The sequence below is a fragment of the Manacus candei genome, unplaced genomic scaffold (assembly GCF_025592945.1).
Source record: "Manacus candei isolate 608988 ecotype Guabito, Panama unplaced genomic scaffold, ASM2559294v1 h1tg000094l, whole genome shotgun sequence".
In the NCBI taxonomy this organism is placed as follows: Eukaryota; Metazoa; Chordata; class Aves; order Passeriformes; family Pipridae; genus Manacus; species Manacus candei.
In genome coordinates this window covers 1,811,563-1,832,406 of record NW_026138142.1, presented here as the reverse complement: position 1 = coordinate 1,832,406, position 20,844 = coordinate 1,811,563, and the positions used below count along the sequence as shown (strand labels likewise).

Below are 20,844 nucleotides of genomic sequence, written 5' to 3'. Positions count from 1 at the left end.
TGAAGCCCTGTGAGACGTCATCATCTGCTCTGTTCCCCAATCTGAGAAAAATCAGCTCTTTCATTAGAAACACAAGCCTGAAATGATCTACCTCTGGGAAACCCATGCTGCGTTTTGCTTCACTGTCTGCTTGCCTTCACGTCTAATTAATTTTTTCCTCAAAAAACTGTTCCAAGTCTTGCATGTCATCTAGCTTGTGAGGAACATGTCTTCAATGATATGGATCATTTTCTTTTTCTTAATGAAAGTACTTTGTTTTCCATTCTTTCACCATATTAAAGGAGTCCTACTGAACCACCACACATTCAGCACTGGCTGATTAATCAGCTGGTTTACTCTCTAAATACAAGGGGAGAACAGAAAGGGGAGCACAAAGGTGTTGAGCAACCCCTCATTCCCCAGCACTGATTCTCTCTAGCATTGGGAATGCCTAACCACATCCCTCATTCCCATCACACAGGAAAGCATTTTCCACTGTTAACCAGGAGGGACGTACGGGATGTTTTAACCAGTGATCCTTGAACACAGGGCGCATCTTCTTGTGAACCACCACTTCTTGCAGGTCCTCAAGGGATGGGTGCTGACCTATTTCTTCTTCAAAAGGCAGCATGTATTCATCCACTGGACCTAAGGTGCACACAGAGAATCGGGTTAGCATAGAAATGTTCTCTGCAGAGCCACGTCCTCTCCATGCATGAGAGAGCTGTGGCTCCAGAGCAACCTCAACCCACTGCAACAAAGCCTGACATTCACATGTCACTGCAGACAAATGTGATTTACATTCCTCCTGCACAATGGTCTTTGCTGTCCCTGTTGCTTGTCTGGACACGCATTTTCCACCTCGTTGAGTTACGAATCCGAACCCTCAGCTGGGCCTCCTGATCCCACCGCTCTCCTTGAGGAAGCTGGCCTGGTAGTCTTTGATTTATTTTAATAGAAAGAGCAAATCAGTCCATCCTTCCCACATTTTAGCATAGCAATTCAACACACAATAACTTAGAGAAAGGTTTCAGCATGAGAATAGTTTCATTTTAGCACTGACTAGTGAGGTCAACTATATGCAACACTTAGAGTTTCGTGCTTCGTGATCTGGTTTGCTCATAGGTTTGAGTCAGCCCTGACATGCTGGAGCCAGACGCACTTGTTCCAGGTACCAGCTCCTAAGTGTAAAATGATTTCTGAACACTTTAGTTAGACCAGTTATGGCTGTCAACTGCCCTGGGCCACGGGAATGAGACAACTGCTATGAGTATCAGTGCAGATGCTGGATGGTAGCAATAACTTCCGCTTATTGAAACATCATTTGGCTTTTGGCAACGTGTAGATGCTCTCTCAAAAGCAGCAGCTCATCTTAACTGATTGGCTTTCTCAGGGTGCTCTGTGGCATCACTAGCAGTTTCTCAGCAGCAAAAAGCAATCACTTGGAAGAGCAGAGGTATTTCAAGAGGGTCTTTCCAGATTAAAATAAAAGAGCTGACCATTTCATCTGGCCATGAACTGTGACACCAGCAACATGATGTTTAAGTACTCTAAAAAATGAAATCACTAAACTGGCTTTACCATTTTTCTTGTTGACTCAATGCCAGTCAGTAAACCAAACTGAAACACTCGCTCCAACAGAGGGCTCAATAATGCTCATGACTTTCCTCTCCTCTTCCTCCAAGAGGAATCCAAGCTATGGAGAGCTGCACTGGTGATCTCCAAGTAAAATCTGCTGTTTACACAACATCACTTCTGAGCTAGAAGTGCAAAAGGAAGCTTTCCCTCTGATTTAATAGTGCTGTGTGTGGCACCTGGAGTATCTTGGCCAGCTGCTGCCTGAGAAGAGTAGAAAGGAGATCACAAAGGTGGCAGAAAAAAATTCAAGGGGATATTTGGGGTACCTCAACAGAGAAGGGTTAAGCCTACATGAGTGACCTGAGTACCACTGTTTCACCCTACTGTGCTCCTCAGTTCCTGCTCCTCCAGCATTTTACCTGGTTAGATTGTAAATTTTTGAAGAAGACATCATCTATTATCACACACCTATGCAGACATCCTAATTATAATCAAGCTCCTCAGTACTCCTGTAATGCTAACGAAAACATTTGAAGTCCAGCTGAGGTGCTGCTGTTTTATGAACTTTAGTTCGGACCACCCATATCTATACAAGAAGAAAAAGGTTGGAGGAAGCAGCCTGGGAGCTACTACAATGACATGATTGCTTTCCTGTCCAGGGGTGAGGTCCTGCACATGGTGAAGGAGTCACCAAAGGGCAGATGTGCTATTTGGACAGAAAAGATGCCTCACTGTCCCACATAATTTTAAGATAAAAAACCTGACACCAAGCAGACACCATGAAGTTCATTCTTTTAGATCCTTCAGGAGAAAGTGAGGTACTCCAAAGCTGTGGATAGAACAACTCAGCCCACTTCTGAGAGAAAGCCCACTTCATCAGCAAAAGTCAAAGATCAATAACTAACGACTTATGACAGCAGGGAAACGGGCTCGCTGACCCAGGCAGGTCCTTTCAGCCCCATGTTCCCACTATTTTGCTGAGGTGTTTTCCATTCAGGCTACCACACTGACCTGCATAAGCAAGGTGACAGCCAAGGTGGCTGCATAGCTCTTCTCTGGAGCTCAAAGCCTACTTGGTCACAGGCAGGAATGCAGAGTGCCAAGAAGAGCAGCACAGAGCAAACTCAGGATTAAAGGACACTCATCCTGGAGGAACCCCCTACTCCTCCTTCTGAGTTCTCAGCAAATTTGCAATGCAACCAACGTAGTAAAAAGCACTTTGAGACTTGAACAAAGGTTATTATCTACAGAGAGTGACAGCTTATGTTAAAAAACAAATGAAAAACAGGTTCGCTGCTTAAGAAAAATATGCTATTGGTTGTCATTTTTTTTAAACAGAGACAGAGCCATTCTCTGGACGACCAAACCACACTGAAACCGAGCCCTCCCCAGGGAAGAGAGGATCTTTATTCTTACCATCAACTGCTCTACATCTGGAGACTAGCTCCCACAACACCAGTCCCATCGCATACATGTCTATCCTCAGGAACGCATCTCGTTGGAAGTTGATTGCTCCCTCTAACACTTCGGGAGCCATATACCTCCTTGTTCCCACCTGCAGAGAAAAAACACAACTCAAGTTACATTCCAGTTGGGCCCCTCAGCCTCCTCTGGCTGGAGATGAGTGACAGCTGCTCTCATTGCCCTTGAGGCCACTGCTGCTAAAGGTGCACCTCACTTGAAAAACAAGCAAAAGGGAGCTGTTTCTTCTGACACCGATTCTCATTAAGATCACTCGAGTCCAGATAAGCTACATGAAGGGAAAAGCCAAAGTGCCTGGCTACGTGTGTGATATTCATTCAGTGCACATTACAGGTCCAATTTAAACGCAGTGTGGCACGCTGAGTATGGATGAAATCCTGCCCTCCCTGCATCCCACTGCTTGTTGCTCCAGCATCACACACAGCATGAGAAAATGCTGTCTTTGGAGACATACAAAACATCTGAGGTCAAATCTGACTTGGTTATCCTAGTCATTGAAAGTCCAATCCTCTTTCACTCAAAGAAACAACAACAACAACAAATATATATATATATAATTGATATATCCTGAAAAGGTAGGAAAAGGTGTTGGTTTGACAGGCCTGGGTAAACCAATCTCCTGCACCCACAGAAACAGTAAAACATGAACCCTGCAAAGTCCACCTTGCTCTGGTTTGCCATGGTTTGGAAAAGATCTCATCTTGTTTTGAGGGAGATTCAGTCCTCATTAGAGTGCCTCCCTTGTGTGTTTAGCCCATTATGTAGGAGAATGGAGAGGACAGCAAGGGAGAAGCACCTTTTTAATACAGGAATTAAAACACCTTTAATATTTTCCTTTAAAGAAATTCTCTTCTGTTCTTGCTGTTACCTGAGGCACTGAGGACAGGGGGAAGCCAGGATGTGGAAAGGTGTGCAAAATACAGAAATAGTAAAAAAAAAAGGTGACAAAAACGAGGAAAGCTGGAGAAGGCTAACCCAGAAGAGAGTGTTCACTCTTTCTGAGATAAAGGTAAAAAAGGGAGATTGCACTGAAGCTGGGAATTAAGAAAACCCCAGAGACACAAGGACAGGATGATGGATTCGTTGTGCCCCAGCACGAGAGAAGAATGAGGGGCCCCTCACTGTAATGCAAAGGTAGAAAATTAAGAACCCATAAAAAATGTAGTCAATTGTTTACAGAGTGCACAGCCAGCTGTGCCAATGGTCAACCAAGCAGCCATCCTGGCTGAATTCTTAAAATCAAACTAATAATTTTAAAAGTATTGATATTTGTATTGTAGTATTAATATTAATATTTAGGAGTATTAATATTTGTGTTACAGTCTAGAGAAGTATTCTGTGCAGTGGGTAGGAACTGGCTGACAGGTCACACCCAGAGGGGGGTGGCAAATAGCTCCTTCTCAAACTGGCAACCTGTCCCAAGTGGGGTCTCCCAGGGACCCACATGGGGCCCAACACTGTTTAATATCTTCCTAAGTGATGTAGATCATGGGATCATGTGTAACCTGGTAAAGCTCGCTGATGATATCAAACTGAGTCAGGAAGTGGACACTTTGGAAGGGACAGACACCCTGCATGAAGACCTGGATAGGCTGGAAGGGTGGGTTAACAAGAATCTTAATAAGTTGGAGTGCTGGACAGTAGCTCTGTGGGAAGGGTCCTGTGGGACTACAAGTTCAGCATGAGTATACATGGAGCTGCTGTGGTAGAGGGTCAATGGGATGCTGGGCTGCACCAACAAGGGCATCACTAGAAAAAAATAAAAGAGTCATTATCCCGCTCTGCTCAGCTCTTAGCAGGCCACATCTGGAATACTGTGTTCAGTTTTGGTCCTTGTTACACAAAAAATACATGGACAGGCTGAAGAGGGTCTGGAGAAGGGCCACAGAGATGATCAAAGGGCTGGTAAGGCTGTCTTATGAGCAAAGGCTGAGAGAACTGGTTTATTCAGCCTTGAGAAAAAAAGGCTGAGGGGAGACCTGGTCACAGTGTTTCTTGTTCACAGCATTTAAAGGGTGGCTGCAAAGAAGATGGAGATTCTCTTTTTACAGGGAGTCAAATGGAGATGAGGGGCAATGGGTACAAGTTACTCCTGGAAGATTCTGATTGGACACAAGAAGAAAGTTTTTCACAATGAGAACAATCAGCCACTGGAATAATCTCCCTAGGAGAGTGGTGGATACCCCAACACTGGACACTTTGAAGAGTCAGCTGGACAGGGTGCTGGGCCATCTTGCCTAGACTGTGCTTTTGCCAAGAAAGGTTGGATCAGATTATCCTTGAGGTCTCTTCCAACACAAGATAATCTCTGATTCTATGATTCTGTGAATACTTATTACTGAAACCATAAAGAATCAATTAGCCCTGTGCCTGAAGGAGGAAGTCACCTGCCCCCAAGGCTGAGGGGACCTCACCTGCACAGTGGTCAGGAGGGTTCGAGCACTCCCCCCATTCACCAATATTAGAGCATCTCCTGGAATGTATGACTGAGCATAAGCTCTTATGGAAAAATACATATCTCAAAGAGAATTAAATGCATCTATACAAACTACCACCCTGACTCCCGAGGAGCTGTGGCAAGCCCAATGTTTTAAAATGTTAAAGATAATGATTACCTGTCCATGAGTGTCCCCTGGAGGTTTTCCAGGTTCAAACCGTACAGCTAGTCCAAAATCAGCTAGCACTGCCGTCAAGTCATTCTTCAGCAAGACATTTTTACTCTTGAAGTCCCTGTGGACAAGCCAAGAAGTAAGTTTGGGAAGGTTTTACTATGGCACACATCTAAATCACAATGCAACACAACACAACGTTGCATGTCTACAGACGTTGAATGTCTACAGGCTTAGCAGCTCCCAGTAAATCAGCTCCTTCCTTCCTTTCTTCCCCAGCTTCCCAGCATGGTCAGTGCTGACAAATTTGGCTGCCTCTCTCTGCCCTTGTCACTAAAACACAACCAAGCAGCCCTGAGCTTTCCCGCACAGTCGGCCGAACTCCCCATTGAATTAATCTCAAAATGAAATCTCATCTGAAGGGGTTATTTTAATTAAAGCAAACAGTATATAAGGCACCATTTCTTGCTCCAAGCACTGGCTCTGGACCCCCAACTTTGGGCATTTCCCATTCCCAACAATAAGAACAAGACAGGTTAAGGGAGTACATTACTCTTTATCCTACTAAGGATGTTTGCTCCTATCTACAAAATTAGATATTTCTGGAAATCAGTACCTGCTGGTAGGACTCTCTCCACCCTGACTACATGCTTCAACAGACTTTGGCAATAGTCATCTATTAGCCTTTTGTTTTAATTGCTGGATCGATCTTCCCTAGAGAATTCAGGGAAGCAAGCAGAGAATGGGGTGAGCCCACGCTTGGACACACTGTCAGGATTGGACTGGGCAGCTGACAGGCAGGTGTTAAGCATTTGCAGTAGATATGGTGGGTCTGTTCTTGAAGGGGACATTCGTGTCAGTCCTGTGCTGCAGTGGGATCATTTCAGGGCAGCTCAGGTGAATCTGCAGGGGCTGGAAAGGGTAGGGGGTGGAGGAAGATCACACCGAGATGCCTAACCACTCAAGCCCTGTTCCCTGGGCTTCCTGCATTTTCATCTGAAAAGGAATGTTTGGCAATCTAATTAAATTACAGACCTTAGACAGCAGATGGCAATTGTCCTGAATGCTCAGCATTATAATTTCCCTATCATCAATTCACTCGGTGACCCTGCTGATTGCAGGACATTGCGGGCCTGCACAAAATAATTAATGAGGGCAGATACAATTGTTCCACACTGGAGAGACCTGTCAAAATTCTTTGTGAAGAGAGAAACTGCTGGACCATAGAGAAGAGCTGCTCTCTGCAGCCTCAGATGCCAGAGCATCAGCTCAAAGCACCGTGAGCAAAAATCATCCTGTGCCACCCAGCCCCTGATTCTGAGCTTAAAAAATCAGACGAGAGGATTTATCCTTTCTAAGCTAAACACAGTGTGATGGGCATTTCTGGCTTGAGGATTAAGATGGGGGAAGTGGGTGTGAAGTTGGAGAGCACCATACAGCCAGTGAACCCCAGCAGAAAACAGCCCCCATCACCTCTGGGGACACAGTACAGCTTTACAGAGCCCCCAAAACATTGGTACACATCTGTTACACAGAATAAACAAGTATTCACCTAATACCTGTCATCTTAGAGGCTGCCTGTTTCCATGCTATAGCAGTTTCCCCACAGGCTCAGAAAACAGCCATCATCTAATGACATGGATAAACTCCTTTGCTCGCCCAGCATTAGGGGATTATGCCCTCAGGATGGTACAGACTGTGCACGAGATTTTTGCGAAATGGTGGCTCAGCGAGGCCCACACAGAAATTGTCAGGCAGTCTGCCTGAACAATATAGTTCTGCTGTGATGTGAGATGTAAACCAATATTATTGGTTTACATTGTAAACCAATATTATTGGTTTACATGCCCATGGTATGGGCATGTATTGCTGCTGCTCACCCTCACTGCCCTTTGGGCATGCAACAGTTAACTCCTACATCTTGATACCTGATAAAGGGATTTCCCTTTTCACTTCCTTCCCTCTCCCCCCCATTTCCATAAATTCCCCCATTTTTCCACGCTTTCCTTCCTTCTTTCCACAAACCACCTTGAACTGGCAAGTGTTAGCTGCGGTGCAAACATATCTAGGCCAGGGAGAGGGACCTGATCCAAACCATGCCAAGTAGAATTCCCACTAAAATTGCATGCATTACACCATCCTAAAATGGTCACTGATAATGGAAAGTGGCATGAAGAGAAGAAAATATTCTTTTCCATATAACGCTTCAAAATGTTAGGGAACACAGAGCAAGCAGATTATGAGTAATGGGTGCACTATCTTGATTTAGACACTGGAGATTTTATTTTCAGCTTCCACGTGGGGGCACTTTCGCACCAACAAGCAATTCCATAACCTTAATCCTCCTTACAGTGCTGGGGGCCAGTGAGGAGCTGGCTGAACCTCTGCCCAGCAGGGACTGGGGAGTTCCACCTGGCAATCCCAGCATCTCAGTGCGCAATGTGGGAAGCCTTTCAAAAATACCCCCTCCATCCCCCTCCCCAGATTTAAAATGCATTTAGTGTTTTCTTTTAAAAACAAAATTAAAAGGAGTGGGGTAATCCAAGATAAATCCCCTGTGTCCTGAAATCCCTCTTCCGTAGGTATGTGCTAAATTCACACAAATGCTGCATTCTCCAGCTTTTATAATTTGCTAAATGGACGAGGACACTAATGAGCACGATCTGTTGCTTTAAAGCCTTTCTACAGCCTTCCTCTGTTCCCCACCCTCAGGAATTTTCATCTATAAACCACTGCCTTTATTCCACAGGGACAAATGTCAGGGACACAGGGGTCAGCTCCAGGAGCAGCACAAAGGCAGCTGCAGGCTCTTTCAACAGTCCCCAACCTCTCCAAAACCTTCAGGTTTGGGGAGGTGGGGTGTTTTGGGGGCAGGGACACCCTTGCAGAAACAGAGATTATCTTGCCACACATAAAGCCGGTCCCACTAGATTGGGTACAAATTGCTGCAGCTGGACATGGGGTTTAAGTCCCTCCTGGATGAAATGTGGTGGGTGGCGGGGGAGTATGGCCACGGATTACGGCCTGTAGCCTGCGTAAATCCCTTCTGGAAACCGCCCCCACCCTGCCCTGCTACCAGCAAACCACTCAGGAGAGATGCTTTAGTCCAGGGCAAGCAATGTGGGACTCCGGAGAAGGGGCAAAGCAGTGGGGATGGTTTAACCCACTGCTTTCTGGATTCACACTGTCCCCACGGTGCTGCCGCCCAGGTAGGTTGAAGCATGTGCCAGGAGGTCTCAGAGGCAGGGTGGTGCCTGCTCTGGTATCTCTCATAATCACCCTGGCATGATTTGGGCTCTATAAAACTACAGTGAAAAATAAATAGTGGCCATTTTCTGTGTTTCCAGTTTCTCCGTTACTTACCTCGTGATTAAAATCTCTGTGGGAAGACACATGGTGGAGTTATCAGTCTAAACCAGGGAAAAATAGGGTCCAACTCCTGGTACAGCCATAGAAATACACAGACTATAATGTGATGATATTATCAAGTAAAGTCCTTTCAAAAAGCAGTTCTGCAGCAAACAGTATTCCCTTCCCACTACACGTCAAGAGAAGAGTTGATGGAAGAGGGAAGCACCTACCCTTCGGACATTTGCCACCAACTACTACTAACTATACTATTTCATGGACGTGACACTTAATTTGCTCTTTACCATTTCATATGTAGTTGAAAAAAATTCTTGTCTTAGCATAGGATTTGTTGGGTTAAAAGGCATTTAATTCCTTAAGGCACAACCTCCTCCTCCATTCAACAGCATCATCTCAAAGACGCTGCGAACGTTTGCACACAGCACCTGAATGGTGTCAATGAAAAGAGGCCATACCTGTGTGCTATAGCAGGTTTGTGTCCTTCACCTTTGCACCAAGGGACGTCTTCATGAAGGTAGGACAAGCCACGGGCCATTGTTTCTGCAACATGGCAGAGCTCATTCCAGCTGATAATGTTGCCCTTCAGGTAATCCGTCAGAGAGCCCTGTGGAACAGGACATTGTCAGTTCTTAATCCCAGATCCTGCTACGTGACAGAGGTGCCAAATCATCAGTTCAGAGAATGGTTTGGAGAGTGCTCGAGAAATTTGAACCTTGATTTAACAGGGGTGAAAAAATCACCAGTGGAAGTAAAAGAAGGAGAAATAAAAATCAGGAGCGTTCATCAATTTTCAGCCCTTGACAGCAGAGACCTCCTGATGTCTGCTTATTTGCCAGGGAAAAGGAGGGAGGTAAGGATGGGAAAAAATTCGTCTTAAACCAGAGCAATTCATCTAACCTAAAAAAGGGGAAAGCCTTCCATGCAAGAAGATCATACATGGTATCAGCTGGTTGTGGCAATGATTGACTCACTAGACCTTGGATTTAACAGAGGGATAACAGTGCTGGCTCAACCCTGGATTTGCACGTTTGTTTTATTTTAAGTGTTAGTGATATTTCATAACTAAAGCAGTCCATGAAACAGGAGATGGGACCCAAGTCTCAAAACCAAACACAGACCCCATATACAAAGGGCAAGCTAGGTCTGCAATGGTCTGTGACACCCAGCTCCCACGGGCCCCTCCTACACACATTAAGAGATGGTGGCTACCACATACATGAGCTGTGGCCTTTTGTGCCTCTCTCTCTTCCTGAGTCCCACCTTTATTAATCCTGTGTTTGTATAGAAAAGCCTTGAACGCTAAAGGAAGGGCCTTTGAAGGAGGGGAGCAGGAGCACTTCACTACCACATAGTCATGGCCCACCAGGAACAAACTGGATAGATTACAGGGGAGCTTCTGGGTGAATATAAGACACCAAATCCTACTGCTTCACAACCAGCTGCCTCTCTGTCTTTCCAAAACGTACGTGCAATGATACATTACCTTGTCGTGGAAAGCTGTGATTAGCCAGAGCTCTGTTTCCAGGTTTGTCCCTCTTTTCTCTGCTGCGATAAATTGCAAAAGGTTCTCATGCTTCATGCCAGGAGTGTTGAAAATCTCCCTCTCACTCTGCCAAGATTGCTTATCCTAAAGCAGGGAGAAATGCACCATCAAAGATCATTCTTCCCTTTAAAGCAAACAGCTCCTTCAGTTCAGTCAGAGCTGCTCACAGCAGTCTTAAAATCATCTTCCAATGTTCGGATCTGATGTATCCCTTCACAGTGAGGCTGATTCTCTAAAGAGTAGATGCTGGAGAAAGACTGGAAGTTGCTGTTCTTAGTCTCTCCTCTCCAAAATTATCCTCAGATATTCCTAAAGCCCATGTGTGGGAAGGGGGTAGGAATCCAAACTCAACCTCACTGAGAAATAAGATTTCCTAAAGATGCTCGCAAGAATAAAGCCTGTGCATACAGTACCCAGATCTGCCTTGTAGCTGTAATTGTTGCGATTGAAAAATCTAATCTAGGCTCTTTTGAATATTTACTAGTAGGTCACAGCTGGCTTGGACAGAAGATGTGCAAATCTCCTTTAGCAATGCTATGACAACAAATACGGGGTGAAAAAGTAATGAAGAAGGAGACAGTGGAGGAGTACAAAGATGTTCTAGCCATTCTTCTATCATTTGACTTTTGACTGCTTTACTCTTTTCATCTGCAATTCCTAGAGAATCAAGTCAGGACTGTTCAAAGGTTTCCTAGAGCAGAAGACGTGAGCTGACAGAAATGCTGCAGTCCAATTAGCTCTCACAGTGCTGGGGCTCTGCCTTTGGAAGCTGTAAACTGTTTGCTAGGTTTGGGTTCAGATTTACAACCTACCCAGGCAGGACACACAAAGCCGGGGCTCTGGCCCTTTGTGTGCACTCTGGGCACTGCAGCTGCTCGCTGCCTTCCTGGACCTAAACACAGGCATTTGCTGCAAAGTTAAAATACCCTGCAGTTTTCAGAATGTGCTTGGTTTTGCCCTTGTTGCAACAAGTACTACTACAGGAAGCATTTGGTAATGAGATAACGCAGAGAGAAGTGTAGGAAGGAAGGGTCCTTGAACTTTTTCCCCCAGCATGAGAGCCCAAATGCATCTTTGTTATGGTCTTAAAAACCATAATCTCCATAGGCACTTAGAGCGGCACCAGTGAGGAAGCCTGGCAAGTGAGAACTTAATGCAGTGCCCTACTCACCTGAATAGGGAAGATTTTCACTGCTACGTAGTCGTTCATCAGCTGAGCCTTCCACACGCAGCCAAAGCGTCCCCTTGCCTTTATCTCCAAGAGCTGCAGAGGTTTTAGGCCAACCAGGGGAGAAGGGGGTGGTGGGCCAGGGTCCTGCACAAGAGAAAAACACTGTCACCACCTGAAGGTAGACTGTAAAACAAAGTGACAGGAGGAATGGAGAGACTGCATGTGGGGAAAGAAGTGTAAAGAAGCCACATTTTATTTAATACAGATTATTTAGATATACTGTTTGTGGCAAGAACAGCCTGAAATTCCCTATCTTGCTCTGTAAGGTATTGGTATAGAACACATAAAATCATCTACATCTCTAAGTGTCACTTTGAGTGTTGAACAACTGCCTGCCACGCTCTGGCAAAACCTGAATACTCCTATATAATAGCAAGAGCTATTTTGGGCTGTAAAACACCGATGACCTCAAGTCTACCTTCTGTCAAAAGAAGGAACCTCTTGATCTTTGTAACCCAACAGCCAACTACACCTAAAACCTCCCACTGCTTTGCACTTCATTAGGAATGTTCCACATAACCTCAGCAATGGGCAGTAAACAGGTCTGTCAGCACCATAAAGATCGTATCTGTTTAAACTCTGCATTTGTCCAGGAGGGCAGCAGAACCCTGCAGGACGCGTGGGGTTGGAGATCTGTCCTACCTGCTTTCAGATGGGAAAGGTTCACAGTATCATAGAACCATAGAATGGTTTGGGTTGGAAAGGGACCTTGAAAATCATCTCGTTCCGACCCCCCTGCCATGGGCAGGGAAACCTTCAGCTAGACCAGGTTGTTCAGAGCCCCATCCAGCCTGGTCTTGAACACGTCCAGGGATGGAGCATGCACAATTTCCCTGGGCAATCTGTTCCGGTGCCTCACCACCCTCACAGTAAAAAAATTTGTACCTAATGTCTAATCTAAACCTACTTTCTTTCAATTTGAACCCATTCCCCCTTGTCCTGTCACTTCACGCTCTTGTAAACAGTCTTGCCCCATCTTTTCTGTAAGTTTCCTTCAGGTACTGGAAGGCAGCACTTTGGTCACTCCAAAGTCTCCTCTTTTCCAAGCTGAACAACTCCAGTTGTCTCAGCCTTTCCTCACAGGAGAGGTGCTCCATTCCTCTGATCAATTTGGTGGCCCTCATCTAGACTCACTCCAATAGGCCAATGTCCTTCCTGTGTTGAGGACCCCAGAGCTGGATGCAGTACTTGAGGTGGGATCTCATCAGAGCAGAGCAGAGGGGCAGAATCCCCTCTCTCAACCTGCTGAGCCCATAGTATGGGCTGTAATGGGCAGAGGAGGGAGGGAGAGGTAGCAGCTCCAGCCTTCAGAAGAAACCAGAAGGCTAAAGGGACAGCAGAGCCAGCAAGGACCAGTTCCTGATGGCTTTGGATGATGAGGATGACCTCCTGCATGCATTCTCTGAGGGCTCATAAAAACTGAGCCTCATCAGGGAAAGCATCTTCCCTCATCCCATAAAGCTGGTAGAACTTTATCATCTCTCTATCTCTGCTCCTCTACAAAGTTGGCCGAAATAAGGCGACAGGTTTAAGAGTTTGGGAGGAAGGGTGGCCATCAAGCAGGGCTGTGTAACTCCATCCTTCAGGAATCTCAGGTATGGTGATAACCCCATCGAAATCCATCAGTCTAATACTAACACAGAGGACAACTGTACCACCAACTTCCAAAAACAGAGAAGAAAAGTTAGGCCATCAGAAAAGAGAGAAGCAGAAAGCAGATGTGAACATACACCGCGCAGCCGCCGTGCCTTTTGTAAGGCCCGAATAAAGGGGAGCAACTCCCTCACCTCAATAATGTCGACGTGCCCGTAGGGAGGCTTGCGGTGCCGGTACATCCAGAATGCCAGGAGGATGGCCATGGAGAGGACTGCGATGGGGAGCAGGGAGTACACCAGGATATTGAGCAGGGAGGGCGTTGGCGGCGGCGGCTCGTAGATGACTGTGAGAAACGAGCAGGGTAAATGAGGGAAAAGGACCCTTCAGGCAAGAAACAGCACTGGCAGCTACACACGTAGATGTAACCAAACCCCATCCATCCTTCTGCCCCAAAGCTGACAATGCTTACTGGTGTGTCCTGTCACACCCAACACTATTCACAGGGCCCCATGGTTTTCTCTGCTCCACATGGCTGTCAGTAATGGAGTTACAATGGTCCAAACCACACTTTGCAAGCTGAGCCTCCATCTGACCTTTGTTTAAGATAGGTATTTCTTGCTGGTGTACATAAAAGCAGAACATTTCCTGCTCTTAACCCTTCCAAATGTATTAAGAGAGCACGAAATCCCTTGCAGCTTTGCTTTGCCTTTTACAGTGATTGACAAGTTGTCAGTTTTTAGTAAAATGCTGCCGGAGCCACAATCAAATGCACTATTCCCACAGTAGTTCTTGTTCCAAATTACATCAGTGCAGTTGAGACACAAACAATGGGAATACTAAATGGAGCCATGTTGCTATGTTGGAGACAGGGAAGGAAAAAATAGCAAGACTTGCCAAATCAAACAAAAAACTGTGAGAGAAAGAATATTTGCCACTAGGTTGCTAGGGGTACATTAATAACAGGAGATAATAAAACCCATGTAAACAATTAAAAAACAAACAGGAAAGCCCAGGAAAATCTGGCAACAGTCTATTGGAACATCTCAGCAAATGCAGGTAGTTCATAGCAGAAGAAACCATCCCATGGAAAAGATTCACCTGCTTTAATAGTTTTTATTGAATGATACTTTAGAAAGTGTTCAAGAATCAACATTTTTCTATTAGCCTCTGAGGAAGGTTGCTATTACTTTTCTTCCTTGATGTATATCCACAGACTCTGAAAGCTGACACACACACCACTCCCCATTCCCTTTCAATCCCCAAACTGACAAAATAGAACGAAATGCAAAAATCCCAAATGCTTAAGGTATTTGGAGACCTGTGACCTATGAAAACTAACGGAGAGAGTGTCAAATACCTTTTAAGAGTTTGAGGCTAGTTCCATGCTGTATAAATCACTCTGCCCTCTTCCCCTTGTGCAGGACTTTGTTTTGTAATATCCCACTGTGAATTGTCCACCGTAAAGAAAACCTAATCCTTTTTGATGGTATCCGAGGTATTGGTACAACAGGCTTTACCCACAGAGTGAAACAACCTTAAAAAACTGCTACTAAAGAACTGTAGCAAAAGGATTTATGGACTTTGTAACCAAAACATCCAACAACTCAATGTTGGCGTGAAGCTGAGTGAGAGGAGGTTTAGGTCAAATATTAGGAAAAGGTTCTTCACCCAGAGGCTTGTTGGGCACTGGAATAGAGTTCCCAGGGAACTGGTCATGGTCCCAAGCCTAACAGAGCTCAAGTGGCATTTGTAGAACACTCTCACGCACATGGTGGGGTTCCTGGGGGTGTCCTATGCAGGGCCAGGAGTTAGACTCGATGATCCTTGTGAGTCACTTCCAACTCAGGACATGCTATGCTTTCATGAAAGTCATCAGAAACTGGGTCTAGAGGAAGAGATCCCAACTCCCCCTCCTCCCAGTCACTCACCTTCTGGGCCGGTGACTTCAGGCAAATGGGTAAATTTCTCATTGCAATAGTTGCCCTCGCAGCAGCAGAAAAACACTTGAGGGTTTTCTTCTGTGGCTACGCACTCCTGCCTGCACCAGGGAGGGACAGACACGGAAATTTAGGAAAGAGAAAAACAAGGTCAGCCAACTTCTGCCTCTTGTCTTTGGGCACCAACCTGCCCCAAACTGTCCTCTCCACACGCCTTCTCCTGCGCCTGCGCTGCACAGATCAGCAGTCTCCACTTACAGAAAACAACTTGGCACTCAAATACCCCAGTGGATAGCAAAGACCCTTGAAAAGACCGTAAAGGAAACAAATGCTTCCATATGTACTGAGGGGCATTAGACGGCGAGTAATAAATAACAGCCGCCGCTGCTAACGCAACGAGAGGGAGAAAAACGATGGAGAGACGCCTCGGTCCCTGAACAGTGCCCTTCCCACAGCCCAGATGTATGCTGCCAGGGGAGAGAAGTATTTGATCATGCAATTAAAGATTGTGCCATAAAGAACATATGACGAGGGCTGAGCTAAGACTGCTCCCACATCCCCGAGCATCACTAATTCTATGCACTCGAAGGGCAGCAGACACAGGAACAGCCCTGCTGCTGCAGGCAGGAGGGAGGCTGCAGGTTCAAGGGCATGTAGTGATAGGACAAGGTAATGGCTTCAAACTGAAGGAGTGCAGGTTTAGATCAGATACTAGGTACAAATTCTTTACTGTGAGGGTGGTGAGGCACTGGAACAAGTTGCCCAGAGAAGTTGTAGCTGCCTCATCCCTGGAAGTGCTCAAGGTTATATTGGATGGGGCTTGGTGCATCCTTGGTCTTATGGAAGGAGTCCCTGCCATGGCAGGGGGTTGGACAGAGATAATCTTTAAAGGTCCCTCCCAATCCTAATCATTCTAGGATTCTATGATTCTCATTTGTTGTTTTTTTTTAAGTTTAATTTTCAAGTGCCATGTCTTCCTTTAAAAATTTTATTCCTGTACAAAAACCTTTAAGAAAATCAAGTTGCAGCTCCCATTTTCTGCCTTTGCCTGTTATCCAGGTAGTGCTACAGCCTTTCCAGCACTGAGATTTCCTTCCACATTGTGCAAGGCGTTGGAGGATCTCCACAGATCAGACCAACTCCACTTCCACACATCCTCCCTCTCCCCACAGATCAATGCCAAAAGAGATGCGCGGTGATTTTTGCAGTGCTCTAGCAGTAATTTCTTTCAATTCTTAAATGTTGCTTCCCTTCCCAGCCTCCTTTTGCTATGTTACCCTCTGCTTTTAGTTATTAGGCTTGCAAAGCTGCTCTCCACAGAGACCTGTATCAAACTATTTCCTGAAGCCCAGCTAAATTATATGCATAACTTCCTTCCCTCAACCACTTGGAGGAAGTAGCAAAACAATCATATGTGTTTGACATTATTACTCATTTCTGAATCCATGCCAAGCCTCCCTTTCTGTGGTATCACTGACACACTGCCACGAGAAGAACAGGAAGGGCTCTCTTCAGTCTTAACACTGGGTAGTTTTTGGTGCTTTATTCTTCTTGGGGGGAAAAAAACTGGCTATAGCCAAACTGTCTCCTGCAAGGTCTCAGCTAGGAAGCACTTGGTTTGTTTTTCAGGCTTTTATTTTTTGCTTCAAAGCAAAAAAGCAGCCATTTGACTTATTCAAATGAACAAAGATGTTTCAACAAGTTAAACATGTTTCCAGATGCTTTTTCATGAAATCAGATAACAAGCCCTTTGGATTTAACAGCATCAGTGTTGGAGTCTTCAATAGAAAACACATCCTTTGCTAAATCTGTTGGTTAAGAAATCAAGCTAATGAGCGAAAACAGCCTGTTCCACATCTGCAATTCATTATCCCTGTCTTTGAGTTGGTGCACGCTCAGGGAAGCCACCCAGGTATGTATGACATGTTATACTTAGCAAATATTACAAATGAGCATTACAGTGGGAATGACACATTTTTCTGTGGCAGTGAGGGCACGTTTCAGAGTGTTTCACGTGCTCACATCCAAGGGAAGGTGTACATGACCTCCCCGGCGGGTCTGTGTAAATAAACGAGAGCGCACACAAGTCGATTTTTAAACACTACCTTTTTCCCATAACCTTAAGTGTACATGTGCCACGTTCTCGTTTCCTTAAGATAAAGAACAGAGTAAGGAGCCGTCACCTTCGATGTCCCAACTCTTGCACTCCTAAATTTTTCCACCTTCCAGCGACAAGGAGGCAGCACTTGGCACATGCTGCCTGTGCTCCGAGAGCACCAGCAGCCAGCAGAACAGGACCATGCCCTGCATCCAGGGAGATACGAGCACAAGTGCAAGTCCCAAGGCTGCTTCTGGGAGCTCAGCATCCAAAGGTGCCAAAGGCAGAAACAAAAAGGGCATCAGCACAGAACCATTGATCAAAAAATCATCTTTTTAGCCATTTTTGCCATTTGGGATGCATGAATATCTGCCAAGGGCACTCAAGGGAAGAGAAAAAGTAAAAAGGACTGCATTTAAAGAGCCTTTACTCCTTTACTTATTAAAGCTAACCTTTATTTCAAATGTTGCTTTTGACACTTGTACTGTTTGTTAATTCTCAGAAGATCGTTTCGCTTTGCCCTGGAACTTGTGGCTTTGAAGAGTCAGGCTATGGGATACTGGATACTCAATTCCAGGGCTGCAAAAGGCTGGTGAGGAGCCCTGGAAAGTTTTTACCATTATAACAGAGCAACACATTATGACAAAGTTTAAGAACCACTACATCCCTGCAGAGACACTCAGTGACAATACAAGTGTCACTGGATACGAGAGCAGGCACTGAAAGCAGAAATCTGTTTACAGTAAACACTTCTGCCTGGAAGTAGGAAAATACAGTGACCTTCTGTTCTCAGAAGGATCGGCATTAGGATGACTAATGGGCCAAGGAGGATTGATTTATTGGGAAAGAAAAAAAAAATTAACTATATATAGAGCTTGGCTCCTCAATTGGCAAGGGAATAGGTGTGGTGGGAAAGCAACCCTAGAGCTAATAATAGAATGAAGATGAGGAACAACTCACAGTCGAGATAAGCTAAGACAATGGGCACAAAAGCAGGGAAAGTGTACAGCACCAAAGGGAGAAAACTCTTTATCCATGGGACAAATCTAGTCCCAGCTCAACCCCACAGTGCAGGACCCGATGCTCTAAAACTTTTGGAATAAGAAGCTACAAAGACGCATAACTGGGAATTTCACAAATGTGAGCTCAACCCACATTGGTGGTATATCAAGGGAAGTCCTTGAACTTTATGTTGCTAACCCTTATTGAAAGCGTTGGGCTTGGCTTAGTTGGGTGGTCGTTTGGGGTTTTTTTTGAGAGAAACACTGAGCCTAGAGCTACTGAACACTGTCCTTTTCAACGGCGAAACTTCAGAGGGCTGTTTTCTTTAGCTGTAATTCTTTTCCCTCTGTGGAATTGCATCAAGGGAAATGAGAAAAGACTAGTTAATTTTCCCAGCTATTTAATGAGGCTGGAGCCCTCGTACTACAAAACCTCACTCCTTTTCAGATCACTACAGGCAGCGACACACAAACTCACATGTTGCTTTTCCTGCCTCACTCTTTCTCCCAGCCCATCTCTCCGACTCAGCCAAAGAACAAACTTTTTGCAGCATCACAAACGTCAGAATACCTCAATCCCTAACCACCCTCAGATATCTGTGCTTTTCTAGACAGCTCCAAATGATTCCAAGTTTTCCTTTATATCACCAAATGCTCTTGGAAGAACATGTTGCTCTTCACTTGATGGTACAGGACAGGTTTTTCAATGCATGCCAGAATTATCAAAGCTTTGCTAAGGAAAAAATGGAACCCAAACAAAACACAAAACCCCTAAAAGTGCCTTTTGCAGCTTCTATTTAGAATGTCAAAGCAGGTAAGTGACAATTCTGAGAGCTGCATTAGCAACAGAAGTAACTAGACGGGATGAATGGGTCAATGGACTTGGACTCGCTTTCTTTTCCTCAATGCACAAATTATGAGCTTTTACACTTAGAGGAACAATTAAACCTGTATTTAGATAAACCAGTTAGGCCATTACCTGTCATAGCAGTTGAAGTCATCTAACCAGCAGCCTTTCTTCACCAGCTCGATGGAGCCCGAGTTGTTTCTCCAGGAGGCGTAGCAGTGGAGCCGCTTGTCCTTCTCCCCCTCACAGCGCTCCACACCACTCTGGTTGGTCTTTTCCAGCTCCCAGTTGGCATTGTAGTAGATGCACTCCCTCGTCTCAGCCTCCCCATGGCCCGGCCCTGAAGAAAAATTCAAACCCCAAGAACGCTCAGGTAAAATCAGAAATAGATACTGGGAAACACATCTCCGCGTGGCTCCGTTTTGGGTGACGCATACATTTGATTCCCTGGGAGCTAAACAGTTCGTCAGTGAGAGCCTCAGCACAGCGTGGAGATTATTCTTCTTCTCTGGTGTGGAGTGGGGAATGGAGAGGTCAAGTTTGCCTAAGCTCACAGCAGGAGCTCATGGTGAAGTCAAGAGCCCAGCTGAGACCTCCCCAGATCTCCTCTGGCCAGTGTGTCAACCACAGGACCTTAAAAAGGGGATACATGTGCAACCCATACCCAGTATTCTCTAGCCACAGAAACCCTGTTTGGGAAAAAACAACCTCCCAGGGTGCTACTTGATGCTTGTTGGCTCTTCACACAACACAGTCACTCTCACTCCTCACCACTATTTTGGAAAACATCACGTAAAAATAAATAGTTGCTTACATGAGTAGGACATAACTGAGAACAGAAAACATTCATCCCGCAGAGGAGGGCCAGACCATTCCTCACTTAGGTCCGAGTTCAGGCTTATTTGAGTAAGTCTCCATATGATAAATGCAATATTTTTAGCTGCAGTTGACACAGCTCATGGTGCCTTCTCTACCCATGCCAGACCTTTAGCAAAAGACAACTCTGTTCCCCAAACAACTCTGGCCATCCAAATGGATGCTTGGTCATTACAAACAAAGGAATCTGTGGGTCTTTTTCCCTTTGGAGCTTTGTACCAAAGGACCATGGGTTCCTACTGCCCCTAGGGAAACAATTCCTTCATAGACACCACGGGGCAGAACTGAAACATGATTGCAGACACATCCATTAAAAACAGAGTCAAGTAAGGGAACACTGATATCTGCAGGTGACCTGTTTTGTCCCAAACCATAGAAATCCTCTCTTCATTTGGAAATATGCTGCTTTGTGGCATTTTGAGGAATAGTTTAAAACAAAACGAAGAATGAAACAAACACAGTTCGTAAGTAGACAAACGGAAAAGGCACCATGAGCCTTGTACCATGAAGCTCATGATTCCATAAATCCTGAAATGCCCTGCAGCCATCTCTCTTTGGGATTACCCAACCTAAGGCAAGGTGAGACCCAGCCATTATTTTGATGGACTGTAGTCATGGAAAATGCAGGTATCCCAATAAAACGTGTTGACAACTTGGGTAGAAAACACAAAGAGATCCCACAGGACGGTGAAATGAAA

General features: G+C 45.3%; 1 protein-coding gene across 3 annotated transcripts in view; it reads right to left on the bottom strand.

Annotated features, from left to right (window-relative positions):
- The window catches only part of ACVR2B (activin A receptor type 2B), a 108,434-nt gene that overhangs the window by 9,739 nt on the left and 77,851 nt on the right, over nucleotides 1-20,844 (bottom strand). For 2 of the 3 annotated variants that reach the window (XM_051768301.1, XM_051768302.1), the window contains exons 2-10: nucleotides 19,403-19,610; nucleotides 15,316-15,425; nucleotides 13,579-13,730; nucleotides 11,732-11,875; nucleotides 10,501-10,644; nucleotides 9,473-9,621; nucleotides 5,655-5,769; nucleotides 2,974-3,112; nucleotides 497-627 (exon numbers count right to left, since the gene is read on the bottom strand). In XM_051768301.1, the coding sequence (XP_051624261.1) occupies nucleotides 497-627; nucleotides 2,974-3,112; nucleotides 5,655-5,769; nucleotides 9,473-9,621; nucleotides 10,501-10,644; nucleotides 11,732-11,875; nucleotides 13,579-13,730; nucleotides 15,316-15,425; nucleotides 19,403-19,610 (1,292 nt within the window). The other variant, XM_051768303.1, reaches the window with a different exon arrangement.